This window comes from Peromyscus leucopus, chromosome 1 (assembly GCF_004664715.2).
Source record: "Peromyscus leucopus breed LL Stock chromosome 1, UCI_PerLeu_2.1, whole genome shotgun sequence".
Classification (NCBI taxonomy): domain Eukaryota; kingdom Metazoa; phylum Chordata; class Mammalia; order Rodentia; family Cricetidae; genus Peromyscus; species Peromyscus leucopus.
Genome location: NC_051063.1, coordinates 104698695 through 104720083, shown reverse-complemented (window position 1 = coordinate 104720083; position 21389 = coordinate 104698695). Strand labels below are relative to the sequence as shown.

Below are 21389 nucleotides of genomic sequence, written 5' to 3'. Positions count from 1 at the left end.
AACCCCCCATCTAGACTCCTATACAATCTCCACGGCCTGCCCAGCCCTGCTCAGTAGGGGGCAGAACAGACATTTCTGGCAAAGGCTGACTCCCATTACAGCCTCCGCAGAGAACAGACACCTCATGGCAGCAGATAAGGCATGACTCAAAGCCAGACCCCACTGGACCCACATACAGCCAAGAAAAACACACCCCACTTCGGGAGGCAGACCGGATAGGGCTAAGAAAGTGATATCCACAGGCTGCCAGATTCTTGAGTTTTGAGGTGCTAGACTCCGGTGCCTTTATGCACTCACCACTGGAATCCTCCGATGGGCTCTGCAAACCTGTGCCGGATCAGGAAAGTGGCAACAGCTTCAGCTACCTGGAAAGGAAGAGACATTCTAGGCCCCGTGGAGGCAAGTGCTGGGCTTCCGTTGCAAGCCCCGGGGGCTTCTGTCAGAGGGTCAGCTCACTGCTGTCCTCATGCACACTACTGGTTAGCTGAAGAGCAAAAGGACCTGGACCAGGGCTCTCTCTCAAGGGACGGCTCCAGGGAGGTGGAGGGGAACAGGACCTTTTAATCTCGGAAGAGCCCCTATTAATCTCTGACTGTAACTGAAATTTAGGGTGCAGTACCTGCTCCAATTACCCTTGTCTGGTTTTAGGGATAACAAGCAGCTCTTAGCCACAGGGCTGTCAATGAAACGGAGGGTGTCAACGGCTCCTCGGCCCAGACATACAAAGCCAAGACTACCGACGCTCACCCAGGGGCTTGGGGAGCTGGCAGCCCACAAAGGTCTGCAAGCAGCAGCTTCAGACAAACCCTGAGACACAGGCTACCCTACTTTCTGTGAAATGCCACCCCCCAACCCCCCGTTGTCCTCTCTAGGCACCAACCTTGTCAGGGGCATCCTCATGGACTGCATGGCCACACTGCGGTAAGACCTGCATCTGGAACTTCCCTAGAGAGAGACAAGCAGACAACCTCAGGGACAAAAGCCCTCCGCTTATCAGCCCTGGACCTCTCAGGTCACTGGGCAGCCCAGGAGGACCTTCCCTCAGGACACTCAGGAAACAGCTCCCAGTCTGCTGAGTGTAACTGTAACCTCGTTCCTGGTCCCTTCACTTTTCACCCTCTCCTGTATCCACTTTGGTGTAAATTTCCTTTGGGCAGAAAACTCAGCTCCTGTACTCACAGGAGTCAGGCCAGCGGGAGAGTAAAACACAGCACTACTGTAGATGTAGTCCCAAAGGACAGAATGGGCACGGAGGCTGTAAAGGTGTGGGAAAAGAGCTTCCGGAGCCAGCAGGTACCCAGACAGGCTTCGCACAGAAAGAATGGCCCCCTACAGAAGAGAAGGCTTGAAGTGGCAGTTAGCCATGGAATAAAGAAGCTTGGCATGGTGCTGATTTGAGTGGCCTGCAATGGGGCTGGGTTGGAAAACCGAGGCCATTTGGGGCTCTGTAAGCTATGTTAAGAATGCTGAAATGGATTAGTGTAAAAGACAGCCGAGGAGTGTTAAACAGTGTGCTTTCTCACACTGCCTCCCAGCACACTGCAAGCTCACAAACTTATGGTGATCCTTGGAGGGGGTGCGGGGTGGGTTTAGGTTTGAAAGTTGGCCCCAAGCATGCTACTCAAACACTACCTGAATTACACCCAACCCCTAGTGTGGCCGTTTTTAAGAGTGAACAGTAGCTGGGCATGCAGCTTTCCTGGTGTGTGTTGGTCCAAGGGTTTGGTGTCCAGCAATGAGAAAAAGAAAAAAAGGAGGGACTAGAGCTGAGCTGGCTGAGCATGAGGGGCAGGTGCTTGCCTGGCGCCCAAAGACTCCAGTTCAATGCTAAGGACAGGGTGGGGCGGGGGCTGATTAACTCTCCGAGACCCAGTTTTTCCATTTACAATGTAAGAAAGTTGGAGATGTCTCTGTGGCTCTCGTGTAAGCTGTACAGTAGTCCATGTTTTCAGTGTCTATTCTACCCTCTGCTAAAGCTGTATCACAATCACACAGGTAAAGAAACAAGCTATGAGTAAGGCAATGTCTCGTCCAAGGCTGTGGAATTAGTGAAGGAACTGAGGCCACACCATTCATTAAGCCTATTAATGGCCGTTCTCCTGCAGGAGGTGCCTCTCCTTCAGAGCTCTTATATTGTTAATGAATGTGATTCTAACACAGAGCACCCACTGACAGGTGTTACAGCATGTAACATCCACTGCTGCACGCCCTCACGCTCGTGCTCACGGCTGTGCTCAGACCCAGTATACTTTGTACTCCCTTTGAGGCTGGCATCGATGCTCTCATTTTACACACTCAGAACATTCCAGCTGATACAAGTCACTAGGAAAGCAGTAACGATAAAGCTCCCTCTTCTCCCTCCTCACCACGTCTTCCAACAGACCTTACACCATTTAGTACCTACACTATTTCTCTTCTCTAAAAACTCTGAATGTAAGAAAACTATGTCTGTTCACAATGTTAGACACCTATGTAAAACTTAATAATTTTCGGGTGCATGACCTCATTTGCATCCTTCCACCCTGGAAACACAGCTAGAGTAATAACTCTCACTGTCAGTTGGGGGCAGTGAGAAACACTCTTCAGAAAAGGGAAGATACTTGCCCATCATCCCTGGTGGTTGGAAGAGGTGGCGGTCCAATGGAGGTCGACTCTAACACCCACACTCTCCCCACTGTACCTCACTATCTCAGAATATTAATTTTCATATGGCAGCTGCCCAGTTCCCCGCCCTCGGAAAAGGATCCATGGGCACAATTTCTGGATGACTTACCCTGCATCTGGCCTATGGTCAGGTCTTTATCCAATCTATCAACACCTAGAACAAAACAGGAGAGTCTGTGAGTAGTTCCCTAGAAGAGGCCTCATGAAATAGGTTTCACTGAGCACTGAGTAAACACAGCCTGACAACTATAAACACCACTGCACCCTCAATCCAGACTGACATGTTCCTGATTCCCACAGGCACATTCTCACCACACGAAATTTTTCAGGTTGAGATTTCTGGGTAATAATAATAATCATCATCTTCTTCTTCTTCTTCTTCTTCTTCTTCTTCTTCTCCTCTTCTTCTTCTTCTTCTTCTTCTTCTTAGATTTATTTATTTTATTTATGTATTTGAGTGTTTTGCCTGCATGTATATATGTGTACCGCATATATGCCTGGCACCTATAGAGGTCAGAAAAGGGTGTCGGATCCCCTAGAACTGGTTATAGACAGTTGTGAGCCACAATGTGGGTAGTGGGAACCAAATTTGGGTTTTCTGCAAGAATAACAAATATTCTTAACTCTAGCTTCAATCATGTTCATTTAAAGATATTTATATGAAAACAAGGTTTTACTGTCTCAATTCTCACAGTATTCGGAATGCTGTTGTTACAGCACTATCTGTAGCTCTAGGAGTCGGGTTTGAGCAGGTAAAGGCTAGGCCGACACCATGTACCACGGGAGGGTGTTTACACCCCGTTAGGTGTAGGTCTGAATATGGGGAAGCTAGGGGAACAAGGATAATTCTCCACTTTAGAAGTCACTACTGATTTGGTTAATATTAATAGCTCTAATGAGGTCTCATCTAGGTGACAGTACTCACATTTCTATGGCCTGAACGGTCCCCCACCATTCATGGTGAAGCCCTAGCCCCCAGTGTATTTGAAGATGGGGTCTACAAAAAGGCAAAATGAGGTTGTGAGGGTGGGGGTCTCTGACTCAATAAGATTAGTGTCCTTGTGAAAGACACCAGAAAGCTGTCTTGCTTTCTCTCAGCCGTGTGAAGGCAGAGGAAGGTCTGCGGACCAGGAAGAGAGCTCTGAGAACTTAACCTGACTCCTACCCTCACCTTACACGTTCAGCCCCCAGCTTTGCGCCTTTCCTGGAACTCACTTGGTAGCCCAGGCTGGCCTCGAACTCACAGAGATCCGCCTGGCTCTGCCTCCCAAGTGCTGGGATTAAAGGCGTGTGCCACCACCGCCCGGCGCTTTAGTTCTTTAAGTCATCCAACCTATGATATTTGATTATTCCAGCCAAGCAGACACACACGCACGCACGCACGCACGCACGCACGCACGCACGCACGCACGCACGCACGAGCACACACACACACACACTTACCAGCCAAGAGCAGCAGTTTGGGAATAGGACAACTAAGAAAGAGGTTGGATAAGCCCCGGAACCAGCCATCCCAGTACTTTTCTGTTTTTGCCAGTTCAATTCTCCAGGTGTAGGGATGGTCCTTCTTGGTCTGCAGGAATAAAAGCAGAGTGAGGCTGTGGGCAAGCCCTGAAGAACAGGCAGAAAGCAGGTCTGTGGGGGAGGAGGAACTAGTTAGTACTTCTCCAGGACCCACTGGAGCCCGAAGCTCAGGGTCCATTTGACTTCCTACACTGCTGCAGGCTGGTGCAGCCTCTCCTGGATAACCTGGCCTTCTCTTTCTCACTCCTCTTTGGTTTCTCCTGGCTCACATGTGAGTCTCCTGTCTCACCTTCCCAAATGGCTGGTACTCTAGACTTGGTCCAACATACCAACAACTTCTATGACTTTAGGAAACTTTGTAACAATCAAAAAGGCAGTTAATTATTGATCCAAGATGGAGCTTTTCCTATGCCAGTGAGTAAAAAGGACACATCAACAAAAGAACATAAACAAAGACCACGCTGTAGTAAAACAAAACAAAACAAAACAAAACAAAAGAAATAACTTAAGTGAAAGAAAAAGCAGAAAGTGACATTCCAGCTGGGATCCCTGAGACAAGCATGACAGACCACGGGGAAGAACAAGCTGACGTGTGAGGAGAGTACTTCTTCCCATTTCAGATTTGTGATGATGACCAGCAACGGTCATCTAAGGCAATATGGCAAATATGAAAAAGTCAACATCTGTCTTCTCTTGACAACTGGATGAGCACACAGTGTGCTACCAAATATTAGGTGAACTAAAAAGTGAGTCCCATTCTTTCCTGTGACATGGAAATAAGTTAAATATTTATTATTGTAGCCGAAATAAGTGATTGGGAGACTGCATCAACTACAACATGAAAACCCAGATGTAGACATGAGATGACACAGTATGCTGAAGATCAGGGTGACTAAGATGTCCACACCACCCAAAGTGACCCACAGACTCAGTGAAATCCCTATTCAAGGTTAAATTGTGTTTTGTAAAGATATTTTTAATGATCCTAAAATTGTCTAAGATTATGTATGATTCTGAATAACCAACCAACTTTGCAACAGAGGAAGAAAACTGGAGAACTCATACTTCTTGACTTCAAAACTGTTGCAAGCTGCAGGATTAAAAGTTTGGGACTTAGGGGTATAGCTCAGTGGCAGAGGTTTAGCATGTATGAGGCTTTTTTTTTTTTTTTTTTTTTTTTTCCGAGACAGGGATTCTCTGTGTAGTTTTGGTGCCTGTCCTGGATCTCGCTCTGTAGACCAGGCTGGCCTCGAACTCACAGAGATCCACCTGGCTCTGCCTCCCGAGTGCTGGGATTAAAGGCGTGCGTCACCACCGCCCAGCGTGTGAGGTCTTAAGAACAAAAAAAACCCAAGAAAGTTTGATACTGCCATCAAAGACAGACAAATGAAACAGAGGTCTCAGCAAAGGACCACTGAGACACAGGGTCACGAGGACTGTGGGGACGGTGATGAGATAATTAAACACGCACAGTCACATGCAGGAGAAGGCAGACCCAGGCGGGCAATAAGCGGTGCAAAGACGCCCAACAGCACAGGCAAACTATAAACAGGGGCTTGCTGTGGCAGCATCTGCTCATAGTCCAAACATTCCAGAGCTGAGGCAGGAGAACTGCTAGTTTGAGGCCAGCTTGGAATAAATAGTATCTTACAAAATCCAAACCAGCCAAACCCAGACCTCCCACAATGAGATGCTACTTCATGCCTACCGAAAAGTGTCCCAGCCTTCTGAAAACAGTTCTCCCAGAGTTCCCACAGTTCCCACCTCATCTAGCAATTCCCTGCTCACATACACACACCTGAAAAAAAAAAAATCGATGTCCACACACAAAGTTGAAATAAATATTCACAGCAGCATTATTCATAATAGAAAAGCTATAGAAAAATCTACATATTCATCAATTGATGAACATATTAAAATGTAGCATTATCCATACAATGGAATATTTTTCAGACATATAAATAAAGAAAACACTGATGTATGATGCATGCAACAACGTGGGTGAACCTTGAAAAGCATGCATTTTTATGTGATGTTCAGATTAAGCAAATCCACAGATTAGTGATTGTTCTGGCTAGGAGAACTAGGAGAAATGGGAAGGGACTGCTTATGGACAGCCATCGCTTAATGACTTCAGCTGCCCCTCCAACACTTCTGGAGTTTATAAAATCATGATGGTGCTTAGTTTAACACATTGCCAAGAACAAAGAACAGGCATTAAAAGTCAGGAGCATCTAAACGACGTGCTCTAGGTCTCTGTGTGACCATGAGTGAGTACCTGTACCAAGGGGTACGGTGGTCTCTACAAGAAGAGCTCAATAACAACTGGTGAGGGTGAGGGTGAGACGGCCGCGGCAGGGAAATGTAATTCACTGCCATGGTTTCCAAGCTTCCGTTTGCTAATTTCCTTGGGCAGACCTCTGCATTGTGGGTGGAGAGCGCGGTACTGGGCATGCCTAGGGCCTCTGCATGCTTGTGGGTGTCCCCACCGAGCTATAGGCCCAGCCCTTTGACTTCTGTTGTTCTTGGAGTTTTTAAGACAAGTTCCCTAAACTGACCAGGCTCCAAACTCATTCTGTAGTCCAAGCAGGCCTTGAATTTGTGATCCCTCTGCCTCCGACTCTCAAGTCTAATTTATGAGTTAAGATGCTTCTGTGTTGTAATATGAGAGAAAAATCTCCCTTCACCTTATAACATGTTGTGAGGCCCAAACAGATGAAAAACAGATGATTTATATATTTGTAAATTCTAAAGTAGTATAAAGACATTATTCTGATCAGTGATCTCAAGGATGGCAGGAAGATCCTCATTAAACATAAAATACTTTAAAAACCGGGCAGTAGTGGCACACGCCTTTAATCCCAGTACTCAGGAGGCAGAGGCAGGTGGATCTCTGTGAGTTTGAATCTAGTCTGGACTACAAAGCAAGTTCCAGGACAACCAGAGCTGTTACACAGAGAAACCCTGTCTTAAAAAACAAAACAAAAAACCCTTTAAAAAATGTAATCTTCTTGCTAACAGTAGCACCCCCAAAGGCAAGGGAGTGTGTGGTAATACCAATATTACCGACCACTAAGAAGACACTTACCACATGCCTTAGAAAGTCACTAACCCACCTCACAAAGCAGTACTTCCCATCACTAGCCTCAAACAGACTGCTCTACCGAAACTCACTACTTACACAGACAGGAACTAAACAATCTGCCTGCTTGGGAAATGGTTTCTATATAATTAGAGACCTCAGGAGTCAGCGCTGACTGTCAGGGGTCTACAGCCCCTTTAAATGTGGCTCAGTTACAGGACTTAAAGTGCACAACTCCAAGAGTTCTATCACTGTACCACCGTATCACCGAGAGTCCACACCGCAGATGGACTGACAGAGACGCACGGCAGAGATGGTAGGAGCAGGGCAGTCACAGGATAAGCTTGGAACCGAGATTTCTTTTCCCTAAGAGAAACCACAGGCACACCTTTACAGAGCGCGAATGAGCTGGTGAGGAGGCGACCGACCGATGGGAACACATGGAGTCAGTTCCGTGTTCTCACTGGAGCCCAGCGTTAGTGCCCTCACCTGATGACCTCTCACCACGGCGTCTCCACTACAGGACGCAATCTGACAGAAACAACAAGGCTGTCTCTGCTGCCCTCCTCCCTCCACCTTCCCAAGGATGAGCACTTCACTCACTTCCATGTCATCTTCCTTTTTCCTCTTGTTTAGTGACTCACTTCCTTCTTCCTCTTCCTCTTCCTCCTCTATGATCCCCTCTACTATGGATTTGGAGCCTTCTGGACTTGTAATACCTTCACACCTAGATTGAAAAAAAAAAAAAAACACTTTCATGAATGTCTTATCAAATTATCTTAGATATTCTTTTGCCCACAAGGACCCATAAAAAGGGAATGGCATCTTCCAAGACATGACAGTCGGTTTTCCTGGATTTTTCATATGACCCTCATGGTAATTCTATGAAGTAGTCCTGAAGCATTAAGACAAAGTTGTAAGGGCGTAAGGCTGGATATAAGTTCGGCCCCAACAAACCCCAAAGCAAAGCAGCTCCCTCTCACAAAAGAACAAGGGCCAAAGAACACAGCAAAAAGTTCTGTTACAGCCGCCATCTAGAAACTGGCGAGTACAATGACCATGGCTGGCAGAACCCTGCACGTTGGAACATCTGATCCAAACAGCCGCCGCCGCCTTCTTCTTCTTCTCCTCCTCCTCCTCCTCCTCCTCCCCCCTCCTCCTCCTCCTCTTATTCTTTCTGTTGTTGTTGTTTCTTTCGAGACAGGGTTTCTCTGTGTTGTTTCAGTGCCTGTCCTGGATCTCTGTAGACCAGCCTGGCCTTGACCTCACAGAGATCCAAACAAGACATGACAGCATAAGAGAGACTTGTTGGCAAGAAGGGATGAGAGTGGGTAAATAGGGGTAGAAATGACATGATCTTTATATACAGGTATGCAACTGCCAAGTCTAAACAATTAACCAAGCAAACGATCACAAAAATGGAACCTCTTTACTGTGTAATTAGGGAGAAAAATCACTATTATATGAACAGCTGGTACCACGATTCCTTTTAGAGAAAACCCAAAGGAAAAAGTATATAGACAAGTATGAGTGTGGGTTCTGAGGCCTGGAGGCAGCTAGAGGCAGGGTTTGCCCTGCATGAGAGAGAGTTTATTTTGGCAAGAGGGAACAGAGAATACGAAGGGTGGGGGAAGGGAGAGAAACAGACGGGACACCTCTCACTCTCCACTGGTCTGGTGGCGGATTTCTGTTATTTACCATCTACTGCAGGCAGGCGCTTCTCTAGGGAGAGATGAGCACGGCACTGGACTAAGGGTATAGTCGTGAGCCATGAGGAGGTGTATTATTGCTAGGTTCCTGTAGCAGATAACAGTAGCAGGTCTTCCCGTAGGCCTATCACGAAATGGACTCCATGGTTTTCATGCGCTTTTTTGTTGTTTTGTTTTTTGTCTTTTTTTAAGTCTGTGTGTGGTTTGAAGGAAAGTGGGGGGCCCCCAAAGGGAGAAGCACTATTAGAAAGTGTGGCCTTATTGGGGGAAGTGTGTCACTGTGGGGGTGGGCTTTGAGGCCTCTCTTGCTCAAGCTTCCCTCAGTGTGACACAGTCAGCTGACTTCCTGTTGCCTGCAAGATGCAGCACCCTCAGCCCCTGCAGCACGTCCGCCTGCCTGCCAACTTCCTCCCCACCATGATGACAACAGACCGAACCTCTGACACTGTAAGCAGCCACCTCAATTAAATGTTTCCTTTGTAACCGTGGTCATGGTGTCTCTTCACAGCAATGAAAACCCTCACCAAGACACTTTGTCTGTTTTGGTTTTAGTTTTTTGTTGTTTTTCCTTTTTGAAACAGAGAGAAATAATATAACATTGGGTAGAGAGTTAGAAGTCAGGGAGAAGAAAGAATATGATCAAGACATACTTTCTAAAAATTATTTCTAAAATAAAATTTTTTAAAATTGAAGGGAGAGTAGCAGATTTTTATGAACAGCAATTTTTCCTTTTCTAGCATTAAAACAGGGTAAAGTGTGTCCACAATGTTAAGCACTCACAACAATCCTAATAAACTTGAGATGATGTCAAATTTCACATTAAGTATACAGAACAAATGGGACTTTATAAATTATTATAACAAAAACCATGTACTTTGACATCCAAAGCCCATGGACAAGAAAGCTCAAGGCCGTGTCGCCATGATTAATAAGAGCAGAAAGACCACAGGAGCATGCGCAGCCACACACACACGCTCACACCTAGGCAGGCAGACAGCATAGTGTGGAAGTCACTTGCCACAGATGCCTGACAACCCATATTCCATCCCAGGTAATCCAGCCCAGGAACCCATGTAAAGATGGAAGCAGAGAGCCATCCTAGGTTGTTCTGTAGCCTCCATAGCTGTACTAAAGGATGGACATACCCTTCCCACCCGCACCTTCCCACCACACAGACTTTTTTTTTTGTGGGGGGGGGTGAAAAAGGGAAATAGAACTTGAAATAAAACTTAAAACCACTGAACTTCTATACATAACCTATGCAGCTTCTTCACAAAATGCTTTACTGCTGTTCACATCATCAGATTTCAAAATATTAGGCGTTGAAAGTGGACAATCTCATACCTGCACCAAACTTTTACATTCTCTCTCCCTAATATTACTACTGAAATTACCTTCTGTAGGCATGAACTCTACACCACAGGCCTTGAAGTCAAACACACCAGTTTAAATCTCAGCTCTATCATCTACTAGCTGTGGTCTCCCAGAGTCCTTTACGTCTGAGTTTCCATTTCCTCACCCGTAAGACAATACTGAATACAGTGGAAGGATTTGTTTGACAAATCTAGATTGTGGGAAATTCTACATGGCCAACTAGTTTCCTCAAAACTCTACTAGGCAGTGTGGCAGAGGAGGGAGGAGGGAGAGAATGCAGAACCTGCACATTCAGACCCTCAAGAGGTACGTCAGCAGACTGCTCATGCTTATTTTGATTTTCACTTTTCACTTAAAGTGAATTAAACAGCAGGACAACTAACAGTAATGTAGCACATATTTCCAAAAGGCCAGAAAAGATTTTGAGTGATTTCACCATGAAATGAACATTCAAGGTGATAGATATGCTAATTACTCTGAATTAATCATTATAAAATATACATGATAGTGAAATAACACCCAAGTACATATGCACACATACAATTATTATCTGTAAATCAGAAAATTTAGAAAAATTTGAGACAATAAGATATTACTGCTTAGAGTAATTAATTAATGCTATTAGATTCTGATTTGAGGTGTGATAATGTCATTATTATTATGTTTACTCTTTTCTTCCAGAGCCTAAGGAATTCTTACAGAGGAATCAGATCTGGGTGGATTTTGCCTCACAATATTTGAGCTCAGGGGAAGTAAACAGGCGTGTAGACTAAACGAGACTGGCCACAAGTTAAAGCACTACAAATGGGCACTGATCATACTAGGGTTCCTTGAGTTACACGAAGATGTAGTTTTTCAGAATTCAAGATCTTACAAACAAGACCGTACACATTAAATACGCTGACAGTCCCTAGCAATAATGAGCATTCCATGACGCCATTATCTAACTCCAGCACTCCTGTCTGGCCTAATGAATGATGTTTTCTCAACGTTTATTTTGTGGTTATACAAAGGACTCATGCAAATCCATCAAGAAAGATCAATTAGCTTGAGTAACTTTAGCTCAGCCTTTGAATCTGGCTTTTACTCTAGCTCTGCCAGAATTTTCATACTTGGGTTTGGGTTTCATACAGGGTTCGGCTCACTGACACCATAGCCCTAACACAGGACCACTAGAGCGGACACTTAGTTTAACTGCTTCCTCACTGGAATTTGCCCACTCTAACAACAGGAGCTGTGCTAATGTAATCTAGTGGTTAAAGAAAACACGACCAGGCTTCAGGGGTTCTAAAAACAAAACAGAAAAAACAACTAGGAAAATCATCTCATGGCTGGCCTAACAGAACTCATCTGTAATTTTATCTAAAATAATGAGGACATTTTGCAGCATGGCAGAACAAGTGTGGGAACAAAGGAGCCCCAATTCTCCTCTGTCTTTCATCCTCTAAGCAGGCAAGAGATAATAAAGGACTTACTGTTTGACTTGGCCAACCATTGAGACTCGGGCAGACTCTAGGTTCCGAATCTGGCCACTCTTCACACTAGAAAAGGAGGAAAGGAGAGAGTTACTCAGACTCAGCTCAGCACAACACCAGGAAGGAATGATTGAGATTTTGTGGGATCTAACAGAAAGCTGCAGTCACCATGTGCAGACAACGGCCACTCTTTCCCTGGCTATTACAACCGTAAGTCAAGAAATCTCAGCATCTCAGAGGGTTCATGAACAGCACAGAAGGCAGAGGACACACAGGTAGCATTGACACAATAGAACAGGTTCAGGAAGTGCTTTATTTCCAATGAGGAAGCTGAAAGTCTGCCCACGTTCATAGCACTGAGGACTGAATGGGAGAAGTTAACCACAAAAGGACGGCACAGCAGAGCACTGTGGACAGCTGGACAGCTGGATGGCTGGCTCGATGTGAAGCTGAAGGCACTGGGAATGAGTCAGGAGGAGGAGGATTCTGAGAGTACTGAGTGAAGGAACACCGTGAAGTGCACAGGGGGACTGGGACAGAGCAGGGCTGGCGGCAGACCACAGACAGCCTTCAGGGCCCTGAAAGCTGCTCTAGTTGGAATGGGCGCCCAAAGCTCGCAACAGTAGAGATGAGGCCTTTAAGACATCATCAGGTTAGGCACTTCCTTCAGGAACAGGCTAAGATCTTTATCACAAAAGCAGTTCACTGGGCTGGAGAGATGGCTCAGAGGTTAAGTAGTGCTTGCTGTACTCCAAGGGACCAGAGCACCCACATCAGGCAGCTCACAACCATGTGTAACTCTAGCTCCAGGGTATCTGACCCCTCTTCTGGCCTCTGTGGGCACTCACACACAATTCTTTACTGGCAATTGTGTATCTGTGTGACACACACATATAAATGAAAAAATAAATCTTAAAAGAAAAGAGGAGGTTTGCTATAAAGTAAGTTTGAGGCTGAAGAGATGGTTCAGTGAGTCCAGGAGCTTTCATACCAAGACTTATTTCTGCAGAGAGCAGCAGAAATGTCCCACTCATCTTTGAATCTTCATCTTTTAGCATGAAGTAAATTTCACACAGATTTATAAAATTATCAGTTGAACTAATGAATATATTCAGTGATAACACCCTTTAACAGAAGCCACAGGCAATTCTGTCAACAATTTTTATAAAAGCTACTAAAGGTTCTTTTGTTTTGTTTTCCACACAAATCCAAATAATTCTAGAGAACAGAACCTGCACCCGCCCTGTCATTCTGGAGAACAGAACCTGCACCCGTCCTGTCATTCTAGAGAACAGAACCTGCACCCGCCCTGTCATTCTGGAGAACAGAACCTGCACCCGCCCTGTCATTCTGGAGAACAGAACCTGCACCCGCCCTGTCATTCTGGAAAACAGAACCTGCACCTGTCCTGTCATTCTAGAGAACAGAACCTGCACCTGTCCTGTCATTCTGGAGAACAGAACCTGCACCCGCCCTGTCATTCTGGAAAACAGAACCTGCACCCGTCCTGTCATTCTAGAGAACAGAACCTGCACCTGTCCTGTCATTCTAGAGAACAGAACCTGCACCTGTCCTGTCATTCTGGAGAACAGAACCTGCACCCGCCCTGTCATTCTGGAAAACAGAACCTGCACCTCCTGTCATTCTAGAGAACAGAACCTGCACCTGTCCTGTCATTCTGGAGAACAGAACCTGCACCTGTCCTGTCATTCTGGAGAACAGAACCTGCACCTGCCCTGTCATTCTGGAGAACAGAACCTCCACTTGCTGTTTCTTCACCATTTTACATAAAATACAAAAAATGAATCTAGAACCAGGAGCTTCAGAGGCAGAGAAGGCTTTGGAGATCACTTGGTCCAAGTTCTCACCTTCAGGGCAAAAACTAGCTAGAGAGCAGTAATTATATAATTACTAATATCCTAAGAGATGCTGTATTAGGAAGGTACACTTTGCAGATGACCAAGGCAATTATAAAACATTTAAAAAATATTCTGCTTTAAAACTATTTCCTTACATACTATCACAGAAAGCTTAGAAAGTCACCTTCTGTTTATCTTAGTACTTGAGCTGATTGAGAGAGAGAGAGAGAGAGAGAGAGAGAGAGAGAGAGAGAGAGGGAGAGAGGGAGGCTACAACATAACATTGACAATTGAAACAGCTTTTTCAATTTTATTATTGTGGGTTACCTCCACTCAATAGCGTTCTCCAGAGACTTGAAGGTTTTAGGACGACCACGCAAGAAATTCTGCATGCTATTAAGTGCATCCATGGCTGTACCTGATGTTAAACAAAAATTTTAACCACATCAATAAACTTTTTTGTTTTCTTGCCATGTAATTCTACTAAGTACTTATTTTTCCTTTTTAGGTTAGCACACAAAATTCTGGGTTTCACCATGTCTACGTATTATACTTTGTTCTCTATTGCTTCCTGGCTCCCCTTTCATGCCCCACTCCAGCTGGTTCTTTTTCCCCCCAGTTAAGTCCACTCTTACTCTCCTATCATATATAATCCAGATTACCTTTCTCGCCCCCTGTAAGATATCCTCTCTCTCTCCTCTCTCTCTCTCTCTCTCTCTCTCTCTCTCTCTCTCTCTCACACACACACACACACACACACACACACACACACACACACACACACACTATTTTAAATTTAGTTTCCATGAATGAGGGAAAGCATGATATTTCTCTGAGTCTGGCTTATTTTGCTTAACATAATGATTGCCAGTTACATCTATTTTCCTGCAAATGTCATTACTTTATTTTTCTTATGGCTGCATAACATTTTATTGTGCATATGTACCACATTTTCTTTATCTATTCGTCTATCGTGGACATCTAGACTAGTTCCATTTCCTGGCTACTGAGAACACAGAAGCTATAAACACAGATGTGCAAGTCTCTGGGATGCTGACTTAAGGAGTCTTTCAGGTATATATCCAAAAAAAGTAGAGCTGGGTCAGATGATAGTTCTATTTTTTGAGGAACTTCCATTATGATTTCCAATTGGCTACATAAATTTACATTTCAGTAAATTTAAATATTTAAATAATAAAATTTACACAAATTTTATTCTGCAGTGAATAAAAGTCTCTCTTTCCCCATATCCTTAACAATATCAATTATTTTATTGATGACAAGTATCATCCCTGAGTGGGGTGAGTGGAATCTCAAAACAGTTTTAAATTGCAATTCCTTGATGGGCAAGGATATAGAACACTTTTAAAATTCTTTATCAGCAATTTATATTTCTTCTTTTGAGAAACTTTGTTCCCCCATTCACTGATTGGATGATATCCGTTTTTGGTGTTAAATTTTGCACGCACGCACGCACGCACGCACGCACACACACACACACACACACACACAATTAATCCTCAGTATGATCTAGCTTTCAGAGATCCTTTCCCATTCTGAAGGCCATCTCTTCTTCACTCTGGTAATTGTTTCTTTTTCTATACAGAAGCTTTCTAGCTTCGTGGAATTCCAGTAGTTATTTTTTCAGACTATTTCCTGTGCTGTTGGAGTCCTATAAATCCTTGCCTATGCCTATATTATCAAGAGAATAATACTCATATACTCTTCACATTCACAGTGACAGATGGCATTGCTTACACAGGAAGAATCCTCCCCGAGAGGTTCTGTATTGAAGGATGGCCCTCAGCTGGTTGCACTATCGAGAGGTGGTTGGACAATAAAGACATGAACTTCATCGATAGATTAATCATTGTTGAGAGATACTGAACAGGCTGTTTGGAGGCAGGGCCCACTTATAGGATGCAGGTAACTGGGGGCAAGCTCTGGGAGCACACAGTTTGTTCCTAGTCTCCCTCTGAGTAATGTTCTGACTCACCACATTCTAAAAGCAATGGACCAGCCAACCATGGACTACACTCTAACACTGTGGCCAAAATGTAACTTTCCTCCTTGAAGTTGCTTATCTTAGATATTTTGTCACAGCAGCAAAAACTAACACTCCCCCTCTAAACCCAGACATACTGCTTAAAAAAAAAAAATGGTTAAGCGATTCTTGTGTCCCAAATCAGAAGAGCCCTCTGGTGTGGGACAGGGAAAAACCAATATTTTTATTTAAAACAGGTTGATTATAAATGTGATCTCTTTTTAAAAAAGAAAAGGGGATATGATATAGATATATAGGAGGATATAGAGATGATAAGATAAAAGGGTAGATTAATGAACCTACTTTTAAAGAACAACTTGTTTAAAATGATTTACATTGGTATAAATTTTAGTTTATTGATACAAACTTGAAGTTAATTTTGTTATACTGTATATATATACTTCTATTCTTGTTTGAGGTATTATGTTTATGTAACTCATTTAAAATTGTAATGGATAATTAAAAAATAGATTAATACTTAGCCATCTATGATAATCATATTTGTAGCCATGTTAGTTAAATCTTCTAGATATACATAGATATATTTCAGATAGATAGGGAATCCTCAAACACTTCATAGACCTAGAGAATATGGCATTTAAATAACTTAGCATTCTGTTGACGTGAGACACAATTGCTCCTGGCTGCACCAATTTGATCCCGAGAGAATGTTGGGCTTCTAAGACATTTCCATTTGGAAGTTTGTCTTTTTGGCACAAAATGGCCTACTGGGCAAAGAACTGCCCTTGCCTTGATGGCTGACAGTACAAATGCAATGCTGTCCTTTCTGGACAAGCGGGACACAAGGAAAGCGACCACTGTACTCTGCCAAGACAGGGTAAGATGGTCTTTCAGAAATCCTGCTTCTGAAAATGGTCTGTCAGATACTCTAGGCCTGTAGCCAATTTGAATGCACCAACAATGCTGAGAAACATTAGGTGACTGTCCAGGCTGCCAGCTGTCTCGGTCTACTCTTGCAAGATTCCCGAAAGTTGCTTGCATCCATCTACCATTTCTCAGGTACCATTATGTTCCCTCAGGTCTTTGATGTGGTTAAAGACTAGATTGTTGTAATTTCCTCAGTTATGATAAAAGATAAGTTAGATATAAAACCTTAAACTCACAAATATAAGATAGATAGGACATCTTCTTTAATATTGTAACTGTAATTCTTGCTTGATAATTGTTTTGTTATATGTAATTTTACTATGTTAAAGTTAAAACCTTACTTTTTAAAAAAAAGAAGAAAAGGGGAAGTGCTGTGGATATCATTCTATATAAATAAAACACTGATGGCCAGTGACCAGGCAGGAAGTATAGGCGAGACAAAGAGAGAGGAGAATTGGGGAAACAGGAAGAAGGAGGAGAGACACTGCAGCCACCGCCAGGAGAAGCAGCATGTAAAGACGCCGGTAAGCCACCAGCCATGTGGCAAGGTATAGATTTATAGAAATGGGTTAATTTAAGATATAAGAACAGTTAGCAAGAAGCCTGCCACGGCCATACAGTTTATAAGTGATATAAGCGTCTGAGTGATTATTTTATACGTGGATTGTGGGTCTGCGGGGCTTGGTGGAGCCTGGAGAGAAGCCCTCCAGCAACAAAGTCAACTCTATATGTTTGCTCCTGGTAAGAGCAGAATTCAGTGATGCTTCGGTGAAATACAGATACAGTTAAGAAGATTCTGAAGAGTAACACAAGCCAGCTTCCACTATGGCTCTCAGTAATTCTTGACTACTGGTATCTATTCCTTGTGTGGCACACCCCAATGAATATAGCTGGCCTGTACAAGCAGCAGTAAGATTCTCAAGGTAAGTCAGAAAAGAAAAAGCAGTTTCTTTCTAAATGGTTAAATAAAACTAAAAGATATAAATGATTAGAAATACCATACAGCCATAAAAAGGTGTTAATGAAGCATTTCTGATAACATAGAAAATGGATGCATAACTTTATAAAGGTACAAAGACATAGGGGCATACTTCAAGATGAGTGAAATTGAGAATAAATACGGCCAAGGTAATAATGTACCAGAGATGTCTTTTCTAAATTACTGAATCTGATTCGGTCAGTATTACGAAAACTCACCTTCCACAACATCAATCATACAGAGGCCCAAGAGGCTCGGCACCAGGTTAGCTGATGCTGTGTGCACTGCAATGGCTCCGCCCATGCTGTGCCCAATCAGCATGACAGGAGGAGGGAGGTCCCCGTACATGGCTTCAACCACATTGCCAACATCTCTGCAAAGAGAGAGAAATCTGAAGAGTGATGGGGGACAACCAAAACAGCTTTCTTTCTCAGTTCCTTCTTTTGGACTGCAAATAATAGTTGTGGGAAATGGTAAAGATCTACAGAGTCACCCTACAAACACACCTATATGAGTCTGTTTACATGGTTCCTAGTATCTATGCAGAGGGCCACACACCTAGTTCTCCAGATAAATGGCAGGTTAAAGACTAAGAACCCCAATTTCTGATCTTTCTTTATATCAACCTTTTATCTATTATAGTACATTCATATAAACATATAACTGTATGTTTAACCTAAGCTTGGCATTCTGGAGAAATAATTTACTCTAAGCCTCTGTTTTCCCATATATGATACAAAGAAGTTTGGAGTAATAAGATAACTATCAGCCTCAGTTTATGTATGTTACTCTTGTGTGTGTGTGTGTGTGTGTGTGTGTGTACAACATGGCACACATGGAAGTCAGAGGACAATTTGTAAGAGTTACTTTGAGCAAAGAGTGAGAAGTGAATGTAAAACTGTTACCTGAAAGTTAAAGGACTATTCAAAAGAAAAGACTCAAAAAAAGAAAAGAAATCAAAGCTTCCTTCACAGCAGCATTGCTTCTAAAGACAAGACAACCTGTGAAAGGCAAAGTGATATTAGCGGAAGGAAAAACTATAACTTATTCAGTGTTGCTATGATCACTGAACGTCTCCCTCAAATTCAGATATTATTATTATTTGAAAGTTTGCAGTGTATGTGCTGGAAGAACAAACATGGATAAAAGTTCAACATTGCATTCAGAACTAAAAGGGTATTCAGTGTTCATTATTGCTGGCTTTTGTTCTAGTTAATAGTAGTTAAAGGCAGGACTTACAAAAGTGACTGGGTCATAAGGGGCTTGCCTCATGAGTGGATTAACCCCTTTACAGATTAATGAGTGAATCACCTGTTATAAAGAGCGTTCTCTATGGCTCACAGCTATCTTACCATGTAAAATCCTCCACCATGGTATAATTCAAGACTACCATCAGGCTCTAGACTTCCCAGCCTCTAGAACTTGGAGCCTAAATAAACCAACATTCTTTATGACTCCACCAAATCTGTGGTCTCAGTGATACAGCAATGGAAGGCAAGTGCCCATCATGCACTATGAGCTTTCTGTGTCATCTAATGGAAGTCTTCAGAGCCTTGTCTGAAAGGGTCCTTACGACTGTTCTACCAGGAAGAAACTCAGATACATTCACCAGGTGCAGACAGAGCCGAGACAATTAAGCTTACTGGGTCTACCAAAATGTCATTGCATTTACACCAAAGTAAAAAAATAAAAATAAATTAAAAAGCTGCTGATTTCTGCTACCACATTTAGTATATTTAAAGCCCTTTCCTTTGGAATCCAGCTCTGTGGATCCAGAGTGACTACATGAAGTCAAAACCATGATGCTTTGGCTCAGAGACCACCAGTAAATTTCAGGAACAGAGATGACTTAGATAAGGAATAGTCTCAGGAACAAGTAATGTAGGTGACTTATACAGTTTCAGAAAAGTAAAATCAATATGATAAAACCGAAAAAAAAAAAAAAAAAAACCAAACCCGTAGGCTCATTCTCGTGTGATATATATATGTACTTACACAAAGACAGACATGGACTAGAGAGTCAATTAATTAATCTCAACCCATGTGTGTTATGGTTCTTTTATTTGGGGGCAAATCTTTTTTTAAAAAGGTTAAAATTTAGAGCAAATATCAATATATAAATTCCAGAATATTTCACAATTCTAACAAAAGTTTAGTTGCTAAGGATAAAATAAAATGTTCTGGAAGGCATCGAATTCCACCTCTTAAAATATGCATTAACTGAGTTAGACATTCTCTATGAAAGTTGTTAACATATGAAGGTAGGCAGGGTTTAAAATGCATAACAACGGGCTGGAAAGATGGCTGCAACCAGGCAGTGGTGGTTATTTCTTTAATCCTAGCACTGGGGATGCAAAGGCAGGCGGACCTCTGAGTTTGAGGCCAGCCTGGTCAAAACAGAGAGTTCTGGGACAGTCAGAGCTACACAGAGAAACCCTGTCTTGATAAAACAAAACAAAACAAAAGAGTCATTGGCTGTTCTTCCTGAGGTCCTGAGTTCATTCCCAGCAATCACATGTGGCTGTAACCATTTATAATGAGATCCGATGCCCTCTTCTGGTGTAAAGGAGTACATGCAGACAAAGCACTCATATACATAAAAATACAAAAATGCATCAACAACATCATATCTAAGCTTAGGAAAGGTGTGTTTACCCAAGCTAAAGATGATTGATCAATCACTGGGAATTTAGGAATTTATTCTTATGAAAGGCAATAGTTCTCAAATACCATTTACAGAACTGACTATCAGATTCCTTGGCAGAATATTTTAAGAATATAAATACCAGGGCTGGAGAGAGAGTTCAGCAGTTAAGAGCACTGGTTTTTCTTCCAGAAGACACGGGTTCAATTCCCAGCACCTACAGCTCATAACTTTCTGAAACTCCAATTCTAGGGCATCCGGCACCCTCTTCTGGCCTCTGCAGGCACCAGGCTAACATATGGCAAAACATTCATACTCATAAATAAAAAAAAAAAAAATTAAGTATATTATATGTCTAGATTTAAGTGCTACAAATGCCGACTCAGCAGGTCTCAGGTAGGGACGAAGCCCCTGCAATTTTTGCTAGTTCTCGTGTGAGCGAACACACTGAGAGCTCTGGCATAGACAACACTTGACTTAGAGGCCCAGTTTCTAAGTAGGTATTCTTCATAGCCTGTCCCCACCTTCCTGTGATACTAGACAATAAACGCATACAGGCTACCTTAGTGCGCGTTCAAGGCTTCTTGTACTAGAATATTTTTCTAAATATGAGTCCATAAAAGATACCCACATTCCATTCAGCTCTACCAACAGAAGGAATTTTTCAGAAGCCTGCACAAACTAAACAATTTTCAAGTGTTTTAAGTGATGACTATCAGCCTGGATACACGGAGAAAGATGGAGGTGGTCTTTGAGACTGAATAGTGAGGATAAACTGAGAAGAGAGGACAGCGGAATTGTGTGTTACCGACTGTCAAACCATTTCACCAGCAGCGAGATAGAACTGCACCACCGTTCTCAGTGGTGACAAGACCCAGGCAATCTATCGGGTTCGCTCCTTACTTTGCCATCGTTTCTGCTGACAGGTCTTCAGAGTTCTTGACTTTAGTTTCTCCTAAAAAGAAAATAATTTTCAGATAAATTTTCAATGGCAGGAATCACAAAACCCAAGAGTAATGGAATGGGGACTTTACATATTTTAAAGATAGATTTAGCGGGGATGTTCTATATTCCAGATAAATCTTTATGGGTAGCTATTCTGAAGAGGATCGTTATAGCAGTCTACCTACAAGCTAGGATTCCTTCC

General features: G+C 43.0%; 1 protein-coding gene across 1 annotated transcript in view; it reads right to left on the bottom strand.

The window, feature by feature from the left end:
* The window catches only part of Ppme1 (protein phosphatase methylesterase 1), a 58936-nt gene that overhangs the window by 2029 nt on the left and 35518 nt on the right, over positions 1-21389 (bottom strand). Inside the window, exons 5-13 of the mRNA XM_028877525.2 lie at positions 21146-21197; positions 17817-17971; positions 14015-14105; positions 11829-11894; positions 7874-7997; positions 4108-4237; positions 2774-2818; positions 881-945; positions 298-365 (exon numbers count right to left, since the gene is read on the bottom strand). Of these exons, the coding sequence (XP_028733358.1) occupies positions 298-365; positions 881-945; positions 2774-2818; positions 4108-4237; positions 7874-7997; positions 11829-11894; positions 14015-14105; positions 17817-17971; positions 21146-21197 (796 nt within the window). The remainder of the gene's footprint in view (positions 1-297; positions 366-880; positions 946-2773; positions 2819-4107; positions 4238-7873; positions 7998-11828; positions 11895-14014; positions 14106-17816; positions 17972-21145; positions 21198-21389) is intronic.